Source organism: Cucurbita pepo, chromosome LG04 (genome assembly GCF_002806865.2).
Source record: "Cucurbita pepo subsp. pepo cultivar mu-cu-16 chromosome LG04, ASM280686v2, whole genome shotgun sequence".
In the NCBI taxonomy this organism is placed as follows: Eukaryota; Viridiplantae; Streptophyta; class Magnoliopsida; order Cucurbitales; family Cucurbitaceae; genus Cucurbita; species Cucurbita pepo.
The window spans coordinates 761,658-773,811 of NC_036641.1; the positions used below are offsets into that span (position 1 = coordinate 761,658).

The 12,154-nt window shown below is 38.5% G+C and overlaps 1 protein-coding gene across 1 annotated transcript; it reads right to left on the reverse strand.

Annotated features, from left to right (window-relative positions):
• Positions 1–4,136: 4,136 nt before the first annotated feature.
• On the reverse strand, positions 4,137–5,579 carry LOC111792693 (AAA-ATPase ASD, mitochondrial-like). Its single transcript, XM_023674249.1, has one exon. It carries the CDS (start codon positions 5,577–5,579, stop codon positions 4,137–4,139), a length of 1,443 nt encoding a protein of 480 aa, XP_023530017.1.
• Positions 5,580–12,154: the final 6,575 nt, after the last annotated feature.

A 12,154-nucleotide genomic window follows, 5' to 3' on the forward strand; every position in this document is an offset into this window, starting at 1 on the left:
ATAACAAGCAGACTGTTGCAGAGTTCACTACTCTAAAAGAAGAGGGAGATGCGACAGACCTAGAAAGTGCACCGACGTCAACACCAGCAAATTCATACATGTCATCATTGGTAACACCGAAAAGAACAAGAGAGCTCAATCGAGAGCACAGGAGGATCCACAACAGATGGTGGACCAAAGAAATTTTGTTCTGTCTCTAAAATTTATGAAAATAGACTTAAAAGAAAAAATGGATCCCGATGAGCCAGTGTTTCTCATCCCTGAGAAGACGACAACTTATCATGAGGCAACAATTGAGACGTCATGGCTGGAGGTCATGCAAAAAGAGCTTGAAGCAATTGAGAAAAATAAGACATGGGCACTCATTAACTTAACGCCTGGTCACAAGCCCGTCAATTTGAATTAGGTATTTAAGTTGAAAAAGAATAGTGAAGAGAATGTCATCAAACATAATGCAAGAATTGTAGCAAAGTGACACATGAGGCGAAAAGGAGTTGATTTTGAGAAGGTCTTCTTGTCGGTGGCTAGACTAGACATTTTAAGGTTGAGTTTTGCCATTGCAGATCAACACGGTAGGAGGCCCATCACATGGATGTCAAACCAGCGCTCCTAAATGGTGACCTCCAAGAAGTACACGTTATCCAACCTGAATATTTCGTCATCAAAATCGAAGAGCAGACAATGTACAAAAGGTCGAAGGCCCTTTACTATTTACGATAAGCACCAAGGGCATGGAACATACACCTGGACAAGAGCTTGAAGAGTCTAAAGTTCATCAAGTACTCGCAAGAACAAGCAATGTATACAAGAAACAATGGAGTTCACCAAGTCACTGGTACAAGTCTAGAAGGCCTTAAAGAGTTCAAACAGTAGATAGTGAAAGAATTTGAGATGATTGACCTCGGATTACTTGCATATTACCTAGGTATTGAGGTGGACCAGAAGAAAGACTACATCATGCTAAAAAAGTAGCCAACCTATGCTAAAAAGGTGCTGCAGCAATTTAAGATGACAAGCAACTCGACCAAGTACCCCATGAAAGCAAAGTTCTAGCTCGGGAAAGTCATTGAAGGAAGCTTGGTGAATCCCACCAAGTATAGGCACGTCATTGGAAGTCTAAGGTACTTAACTCACACTTGTCCATATCTTTCATATGTTGTTAGAATGGTGAGTAGGTACATGGAGAAGCTTATAATGATACATCATCAAACGATCAAAGCATATTCTCCACTTTGTGAAGGGAACCACAAGCTATGGACGAGTATAAAAAATGTCGAGGACTTGATGAACTTGTCAATTTTACCGATAGTGATCTAGCCGGAGACATCGACAATAGAAAAAGCACAGCAGGAATGCATTCTATCTCAACGGAAATCTGATCTCTTGGTAATCTCAGAAGAAGCAAACTGTATTGATGTCTTTCGACTGAGCAAATCTTCATGAGAGGAAATTGTTTGACGAAGGAGAAATAGCCGAAGAAAATTTGTTGGAAGAAAAAAAAAACAGAAAGCACAAAAAAATAACAGAAAGAACGAAAGCTTGAGATTTGACTTTGCTGAAAAACACGGTGCTTATGTTTCTCATTTAATTTGACTATTTAAAACAAATTACATTCTAAAATTGGCGGAAGTGGCCAACCAATCTTGCCCCTCCATGGCCAGCTAAAAGTATGCTCTTTCATTCTACTTACAGCGTTAATTCAGATAGCCTAAAAACAAAATTCAACTAATTAAGTTTAAGGAAATCGTGATAACCTAAATGTAAAACCACAACCTTTTATCTAACAATCTAATCTAGTATATCTACCTTATTATTTGAACTACGATCTTTGAGCAAAGTTCCTCAAATTTTACCCGCGTCAGAGGGTGAAAATGTCTCCAAGTTGTTCCTCTGTTCGGATGAAGTCAATCTTGATAAACCTCCGATCTGCACACTCCTGGATGTAATGGAACCTGATTTTTATGTGCTTACTCCAGTCGTGCAAAACTGGATTTTTTATCAGGGAGATCGTAGCTTTGTTGACCACGTAAAGCATTGGTGGATCGCCTTCTCTTCCGATGAGTTCTTCCATCAGTCAAGCTAGACCCCCTGTGTGGCTGCCGTCGAAGCGACTATGTACTCTGCTTCGCAAGAAAACAAAGGAACTACTTTTTGTTTAGTTGATTGCCAGCAAATCGCGCCGTCTGAGAGGAAGTAAATCATCCCGTTGGTGCTCTTACGATCATCAACGTCACCGGTCATGTCACTATCATGTAGCCGACCAGCTCAAGCTTCTTCTTTCCTCTCCCTGCACAGTATCTCACACTCCAGCCTCTAGTTCCAGCCACATAGCACAGGATGCACTTGACAGCCACAAGATGCTCCTCCCTAGGTGCTTCCATAAACCTACTCACGTATCCAACGGAATAAACGAGGTCAGGGCGTATGTTTACCAAATAGCACAGGCTCCCGACAATGCTACGGTAATTGGTGGCGTCGACTGCCGTCGTAGTGCCAACCTTTCTTAGTTGGAGCCAGACCTCCATTGGCGTCCTTGTAGGGTTACTGTCCGCTAGTCCAGCTGTGTCCAGCAGCTTCTTTGTGTACGCACCTTGACAGATGGTGATGTCGTCAGTACTCTGTTGCACTTCGATGTCGAGGTAGTAGTTGAGCACACCGAGATCGCTCATCTTGAAGTTCTTTGACATCTCCTTCTTGAATCTTCCAAGAACTTCCATGTCGCCTCCAGTGATTATGAGATCGTCGACGTACACTCCCACGATTAGTCGCTGCTCGTCGTGGCCATGTATGTACATGCCATGCTTAGAGGCACATTGCTTGAACTTCATCGATAGCAGGGTACTGTCGAGCTTCGCATTCCAGGCTCGTGGTGCTTGCCGAAGCCCGTAGAGTGCCTTGTGCAAGTGCAGTATCTTGCCGGAGTTGTCGTTGTCCAGGAAGCCAGGTGGTTGTCAGACGTAGACGGTCTCCTTCAGCTCTCCATTGAGGAAAGCAGACTTCACGTCCATGTGGTGGACCTCCCAAGAGCAATGTGCCGCAATCGCCAGTAACAGGCAGACGAATTCCAACCTTACCACCGACGTGAATACCTCTTCGAAGTCCACTCCTTGCTTCTGAATGTAGCCCTTCGCCACCAGACGTGCCTTGTACTTCACAACTTCTCTCTTTTCATTACGCTTTAGTTTAAACACCCATTTGAGCCCCTATGGCTCAGTGTCCTGATGACATGTCCTCCAGACTCCACGTCTTGTTTTCAATGATGAACGTCATCTCTTCCTGCATTGCCTTCAGCCAGCATGAGTTTCTTTCTGCTTCAGCGAAGGAGTTTGGTTCATCTGCGCTGATGACATGCAGTTCGGCCACCTCTGCTTCGGAGAACAAAAGCTTGAGATTTGACTTTGCTGAAAGAACACGATGCTTATGTTTCTCATTTAATTTAACTATTTAAAAGAAAATACATTCTAAAATTGGCGGAAGTGGCCAACAAATCATGCACATGCCCAAATGGCTAGCTAAAAATACACTCTTCCATTCTAACTACTTGTAGTGTTAATTCAAAAGGTGAATAACCTAAATAAAGTAAAACCACAACCTTTTATCTAACATGTATCACTCATCTTTCTATTTATATATCTAACTCAAAAAATGGATTGATTAAGTAGCGTGAAGCCCCAAATCCTCAGTTCATTGTAGCTAAGAAAAGAGAGGGGAGAATCCAACTATTGTTTTCATCTTGTTTCTCCTCTATCCTTATTGGAACTTCAAAGATTGTATCTCTTCCCTATTCTTTTAGATTATTTCTTTGTTTAAACTTCACCTTCTTAATCTCTCTATACATTCTTTTAAACTTGTTTAGATTGACTAAGCAAACAACTTTAACCCTTGTAAGTGGAGTAGATCTTTAACCCTTTGTGTTTATGCTTCATAAAACATACCCACTTTATTCTTCCCAATGCCATATCATCAATGGTTTTGAGAGTATGATGAACTAATACACAAACTATCTTACATATCAACTAATACACAAATTATCTTACATTTCAACTAATACACAAACAAGCATTTAGCCCATACAAAGTGATCATATCTTCAAATTTTTACAAATACACACAAGTTTTTACACCCACTTCTTCAATTTACATGTCACCATTCTCTTTTCCATCTTCAGCTACAACTCCATTGCTCTTAATTCCATTGTTTTTCATGTCATTTTCACATGATTCTTGTTTCTTCTTCTCAAGAACATCAATCAATCTCTTGAAACAATCATTTATTTCTTCACCTTCAAACTTAGGCGTCAAATTCTCCGCCACATCCGCCGGCGTCACCTCAATCTCCTCCAACAATTGCTCAATTTTGTCATAACAATCATGCCATTCAACGTCCAAATAATTCATAGCAAGAACTTTGAATCCTTCAAATCCACAATATGACATCTCAATATGTTTATCCATTCTTCCTCTCCTAATCAAAGCTTCATCAAGCTTTTCCTTATGATTTGTGGTGAAGATAATCAACCTCTCTCCTCCACAAGATGACCAAATCCCATCAATGAAATTCAACAACCCTGAAAGTGTCACCTTACTCCCTTTCTTCTCTTCTTCATCACCCTTCTTAATTGCCTGTTTTTCCTTCTTCTCCTCCTTTTCCCTTTGCCTCGTAAGATCAAGAGAGCAATCAATATCTTCAATCACTATAATTGACTTGCTTGAGATATCAATCAACAACTTTTTCAGCTCGGAATTGTCCTTAACACATGTCAATTCAAGATCATAGACATCATATTCCATGAAATTCGCCATGGCGGCGATCATCGAGGACTTACCGGTGCCGGGAGGACCATAGAGAAGAAACCCACGTTTCCAAGCCTTCCCCACCTTCTCATAATACTCTTTACCATTCTTGAACTTGATTAATTCATTAACAATCTCTTGCTTCATCTTGGGATCCATAGCCAAAGTTTTAAAACTTGAAGGGTGTTCCAACGGAACATGTCTCCAATTGCTTCTATGCCACCAATTCGTCTCGGAGTTATTCATGTAAAGCTTCCGTTGTCGGTTTTTAACCTCGACCGCCTTCCCTTCTTCCATGATATGGTTAATAAACGACTCGAGAATGATATCACGGTGTCGGCGATGGAATGTAAGCTTATAGAATCGTCGCTCGTCGGAATTAGGGTAAATCGAAAATGATTGAGTTTTAGGGATGTTTTTAGTGGAAGTCCACCAAATTTTGACGCCTTTATATTCATCAAGAACCTCTTCGTTGTCATCCATTGTTAATACCAATGATTTGCTATCTTTGACTACTTCGGCCTTTAGGCGCTTGGCGTGAATTGAGGTCTTGGATTGGAGGTAGTTTTGAATGGCGGTGAAAGCTTCACTACGGCGGAGATGCTCGCCGGTGAACTCAGGGAAAGTGATTGTTATGTAAGGGTAAAGAAAAGCGATGAGTTTGTGGAGATATCTTTTGATATGGGATTGAAATTGGTGGGGGAAATATTGATTAACAATTGCCCAAATGAACATGGTGGTCGCCATTAGAGACCCAACTTGAGTCCATAGCTCGCCCATGCCCATCGGAGTCATGTTTTGGTAGCAAAGTTTGGCCGGAGAGTGGTGGGTTTTTAAAGAAGTGGCGGTGGTGGTCAAGTTGGAGACAATTCAAGTCTTTCTTTAAGAATAGGAGCAAGAGGACATAAATGGTGTAAGCTTGGCCCACCATGTAAAACAAGGGAGTGGAAAATCGGACAAAAGAACAAGTTTTTGAATATTTTAAGGAAAGGACCCACCAATTTTTTTTTTTTTTTTTTTTTTTTCTCAATTTTAAATTTTGTATTTAATAGGTTTATTGTTGTCAAAATATTGACGAAGTGAAGTAATGTATTTAACATTCACATGATAGTAGTCGGTAAAATTTATTGAGTGGAAAGAACACGATTTGTAAAACAAGATAAATCTACAAACTCATGTGGTGTTTGTCACATAGGTTCATTATAGTAAGAGTTTGGGAAATGAAGAACTTGTCTTCTTGTTCTCAACAATGGTATTTATATGATCATTTTAGGGTTTCGTATGCATGTTTTTCAAATTAGGTTAAAAAAGTTTGGATCGAACTGCTTTAGAATCGTGAACTAGTGGGCACGCTAGGTGTGTTCTCCTTAAGAGGCCGATTGTAGGGTTGTCGAGGTCGACTAGATGAGTTTGGGCTTAGCCTAAACCCGCTTCTTTTCTTTTTCTTGGTGGTCTGAATTTTTTGTACGTTGGTTTGTCTTCTCTCGTGTTTGGCCCTCTTACTTTATTTGATCTCCGATATTCTTTGCGATTTGGGTTTGTTTTTATAATTTAATTCTACTCGTAACAAGGTTTTGTCATACTAAATTCTCAACAATAAAAATTTTAAACTTTTAACATTCTTTTATATTCATTTGTTTTAAGTATTACAATGGTGGGGTGGGATATTAACCATTGTCTCGAGCTAGACTATAGGTGCCTTTATGTTACTGTCGCATGTTTCTAACTATATAGCATCATGATTTTGACACGCTCATGACAAGTCTTAAGAGAAATCCAACATATGCATAATCCAAACTTGTTTGACCACACATGATGCCCGTGCGTGCATGTTCAATCATCTGCGACTTAACCGACTCGCCTCTACATTAGGCAAAGTCATTTGTCTAGATCTTGCCTCTACTCGGTGTCAAGGTCTCTTAATGCAATGTTGCATCTCAACTCGTCATCTTAGTTTCATTTTGAGGCTTTATGAAGTCATGTATGTTATCTTTGTAAAGAAGACTTGGAGAATGTATTAAAATGAGCATTTGACGGTTTGTTTGTAGAGTGATTTGAATCTCAAAGAAGCAAATGTAAGGAATCACCTTAAGAGAAGGTAAGATTTGAATTATGATCGAATATATCAAATCAAGATCGATTCAAATCACTCCAAGTAAATAGAGGCCAGAGATTCAAATCACAATCTAGTTTTCAATTATTCATCATAAACTTGTAACCATATCAAAATAAATGAAGTCTCAATTAAAGTATTTTGAAACATTTGTTCATAAATGAAACTTGATTCTTCTTAATGAGACATTAATAATGCATGATCGAGATGTTTTAATTCATATCACATAGGTTCGTTATGTTATGAATGAATGGAGGCTTGACTTGCATCGTTTATTCCATGAGTTAAGCTATGGAGACATTTTTGTGTCCGGTAGCTTGAGAGAATGCTAGCTTGATGAGCTAAGCCCAAGAGTACGTATACGAGTCTGCATAATGGGTCTATGTGTGCGTGGACCATGTGTTGCTTGGACTAGAAATTAGAGCCCAAGGTCATGCATGATGTTTTTAAAATGATAGGTTCTATCATATCCCATGTGATTGCATTTTCCGACCCCAACAATAAAATTACGTGAATACTTTATTATATTTTATTCGTATATAAAAAAAAAAAGTAAAATAATAAGTTAGTAACATGTGAAAAAATAGTTATCATATCTAATTATTTTTCGCTAAAATGGCCTTTTGTAAATGTATTAGCCAGCCGCCATCAATTATAATCTCATGGAATTGGAAGCCAGCTCTCCAAAACGTCATGTCGCATGCTTGTTTTCTATTCACACCGTGGAATTAAAACAAACTTAGTCGACAAGTCGTTTACCAACTTATTATTTATTATTTAATTCTACTATAAAAAAAAATGTACCCACTTTACACTAGAAAAGATCAACTTTTTATATAAAATAATTATCGAATAAACTTTCATATATTCCCGGGTTCTTTCAAAACAGTCTTTCTGAAAAATTTACATGTGACCATTAAAATATAGAATCGTTCCAAATAAAGCACAGATTTTAAATTCTCGGGTATCATAAAAATTTGTTTATTTTAGAACTATTTAAGAATTGAAATTTTAAGAATTTATGAGATAATTAGAAATAAATAAATAATTAATTAATGTTTTAGAAGAAAAATTTTAAAAATAATTTGTTTGGTTTGATTCATATCAAAATTCCTTTTCTCTTCTTTTTAAATTAAAAAAAAATAAATAAAAGTTAATTTAGCCACGTAGCTTTTTGTCTTTGATTTATATGATTTTGACTCTAAAAGAAAAAAAAAAGTTAAATTATATTTAATTTAGAAGGAAAAAGAAAAGAAAATATATATTAAAAAAAAAAAAGGGTGAATTTGCAGCGTGCAAAATCTCTTACAGTCAAACAAGATCGCGTGGGTTCATGCTTTCGATTTCTTTAATGTAGTGGAGGTTAGCCGCCATGAAAATTAAAATAAATAAATAATTTTTAAATATAAATTTTTTTAATAGGATTTGAATTGCACTTAATTTTGAAAAAAAACAAAAACAAAAACAAAAAAACAAAGCAAATGAGTAAGCCAAAATTAAGGTAGTCGAGCATCATGGTTTTTCTTAGTCAAGCATGATGGTTTAACAATTCCATTGCATCAAACTTATTTTCTTCCCACAATGGAATTCAAAATTAAGGTAAGGTTAGGTTATATACTCTAAGTCGTTGTTATTTCTCTCTTGCTTGCTTATTTAACGTCTCTTTCGAAGACTCTCGAACGTCTCTCTTNGAACATCTCTCTCTCAAAGACTCTCGAACATCTCTCTCTCAAAGACTCTCGAACATCTCTCTCTCAAAGACTCTCGAACATCTCTCTCTCGAAGACTCTCGAACATCTCTCTCTCGAAGACTCTCGAACATCTCTCTCTCGAAGACTCTCGAACATCTCTCTCTCGAAGACTCTCGAACATCTCTCTCTCGAAGACTCTCGAACATCTCTCTCTCGAAGACTCTCGAACATCTCTCTCTCGAAGACTCTCGAACATCTCTCTCTCGAAGACTCTCGAACATCTCTCTCTCGAAGACTCTCGAACATCTCTCTCTCGAAGACTCTCGAACATCTCTCTCTCGAAGACTCTCGAACAAAAAGTACTCCACTAAAAATGTTACCCTTTAGAGTACGACTCTTCTTTCAAAACACACAATACTCAAATATTCAAAAGTACTACTTTCTCAACACATAGGCCTTGAAAACCACCACCAACAAAGCAAAAAATACTACTCAAATACCTCATCACACACACTTACACAAACTAGTTGAAACACTCAATAATTCTCTTAATCCCTTAAACACCACTCAACTAGCTGAAAATGAGAGACGACTAAATTTACTCAAAAAACATAAAAAATACAAATAATTGGGCTCGGGCTCTAGTATCATTCAATATAGAAACAATCCAGTCTCGGGTAAAGGCGCATTAGTTATATCAAACTAATGGAAGAATCCCACGATAGACGAAACACTGAAAGATAGACTAGTGAAACATGGAAAGATAGACCTGTGGTGACCTCTATTTACGTCGGACTTCAGATAAGGTAGTAGGATCACAGGCGTCTTTATACAATGCCCTACTACTCTGATCAAATGCTGAAGGAGACAGGATCACACATTACAACCTGCTAGAGGACTACTCAACAGGATGAGATAAATTGAATACTATCCACAGCTGGTATTTAGATAACTATCTTTACCCTCGAGAGATATACTCATAACTTGCTGTAAATGCACCCTATGAGCCCCAACCTATCAGTTGTCTAACGCACAGAATCAAGCCTCTGGACACATGTACAATCGGGATGACACAACCTCCATTCCGGTGTGCAGGATCCTCTTTTTGGAGTGGCTACCCTTCGCTCTTTTTGGTGTGGCGAATTATGGGTTTTCTGTGTAATATACATTGCTAATTACCCACAATTCCTATTACCGGGAGACAGGAAAGAAAGAAAAAGAAAGAGGCTTTCCACAAAACCGAGGCCAGAGGCTCGAGCATACATCGCTTGGCCGTAGGCGACGCAAGAACGAATTGTCTCTCTCGAAAATCTCTCAATCCCTCTCTGCCCTAGTTTTCTAAAACCTTCTCTCAATCCCTCTCTGCCCTAGTTTTCTAAAACCTTCTCTCAATCCCTCTCTGCCCTAGTTTTCTAAAACCTTCTCTCAATCCCTCTCTGCCCTAGTTTTCTAAAACCTTCTCTCAATCCCTCTCTGCCCTAGTTTTCTAAAACCTTCTCTCAATCCCTCTCTGCCCTAGTTTTCTAAAACCTTCTCTCAATCCCTCTCTGCCCTAGTTTTCTAAAACCTTCTCTCAATCCCTCTCTGCCCTAGTTTTCTAAAACCTTCTCTCAATCCCTCTCTGCCCTAGTTTTCTAAAACCTTCTCTCAATCCCTCTCTGCCCTAGTTTTCTAAAACCTTCTCTCAATCCCTCTCTGCCCTAGTTTTCTAAAACCTTCTCTCAATCCCTCTCTGCCCTAGTTTTCTAAAACCTTCTCTCAATCCCTCTCTGCCCTAGTTTTCTAAAACCTTCTCTCAATCCCTCTCTGCCCTAGTTTTCTAAAACCTTCTCTCAATCCCTCTCTGCCCTAGTTTTCTAAAACCTTCTCTCAATCCCTCTCTGCCCTAGTTTTCTAAAACCTTCTCTCAATCCCTCTCTGCCCTAGTTTTCTAAAACCTTCTCTCAATCCCTCTCTGCCCTAGTTTTCTAAAACCTTCTCTCAATCCCTCTCTGCCCTAGTTTTCTAAAACCTTCTCTCAATCCCTCTCTGCCCTAGTTTTCTAAAACCAAGGCTCGTTTTCTAAAACCTTCTCTCATTCCCTCTCTGCCCTAGTTTTCTAAAACCGAGGCTCTCGAAAATCCCTCTCTGCCCTAGTTTTCTAAAACCGAGGCTCTCGAAAATCCCTCTCTGCCCTAGTTTTCTAAAACCGAGGCTCTCGAAAATCCCTCTCTGCCCTAGTTTTCTAAAACCGAGGCTCTCGAAAATCCCTCTCTGCCCTAGTTTTCTAAAACCGAGGCTCTCGAAAATCCCTCTCTGCCCTAGTTTTCTAAAACCGAGGCTCTCGAAAATCCCTCTCTGCCCTAGTTTTCTAAAACCGAGGCTCTCGAAAATCCCTCTCTGCCCTAGTTTTCTAAAACCGAGGCTCTCGAAAATCCCTCTCTGCCCTAGTTTTCTAAAACCGAGGCTCTCGAAAATCCCTCTCTGCCCTAGTTTTCTAAAACCGAGGCTCTCAAAAATCCCTCTAAAAAATCCCTCTCTCGAGCATACGTCGCTTGGCCGTAGGCTATGAAAATAAGGGTCTCCATTCAAAAAAATTTTGAAAAATGTTGCTTGATCTATAGTAATTTTTTCCATTTCGGGCCATTTTTTCCAATCTGAGACATAAACAAAGACAAGGACAACCTAAAATGGAACTTTGAAAAAGATCATCCGACAAAAATGGAAATCATAAACTAGTTATTTCATTCATCCATAGTGTCCTCAATTATAGAATAGGTTCAAATCCCATATAATTCTTGCAAGAACTAGGAACGTCCAAGGGTAAAGAGCCAAATCCATATTACTTACCACCTACCCTTGAACCCTAAACCCTAGATAGAATATGTTACCACCTACACTACCCTAAATAGAATATGTCAGAAGATTTCTAACCTGTTCCAATATTGAGAAGAACTCATAAAACTAATTTACATCTAGAGGATTCTCCTGCAAAAGGTGAAGGTCCCGTGAACAACATGAATAGCAGAACAAATTGGCAATCCAATCTTTATGGAAGCACCGAGTGAAGTGCTACAAACCCATTGTTATTTAGAACATCTTCACATTTGACTTTTATTACACTTGATTACCAATGTAAACTGAAACTAGATCAAAAAGCTTTTCATTTAAATGTTTTCTACTAAAGCATAGACATTGGAACTAGGGAGTAATTAGTGTTGTAGGGAATATTAAAAAGTCTTTTTAAACAAACTATTGAAAATTTAATTCTGTTCTTGCTGTCATATTTTGCAGACGTGACAATGAACACAGCATAACCAGTTTGATTTAGTTATTAAAAACAGCTAATTCAAGCAAGTCTTGACTATTGTGAAGATTTAGCTATTTGGATAGATGAATAGTTTAAAAAACAGCTAATTCAAACAAGTCTAGACTAAGCCCTTTGATGAACCACCTCTTTCGAAATTTTACAATGTTACTTGAATCTTTAAAAGATCAATACACTATAAATATAATTTGTATATTCTCATACAAAATGCGCTGTATTAAATATTAGGTATGAGTTCATCACAGATTTG

Coding starts and splice junctions, on each gene's coding strand:
- LOC111792693 (XM_023674249.1), bottom strand. CDS start 5,579: ATGGGCATGGGCGAGCTATGGACTCAAGTTGGGTCTCTAATGGCGACC.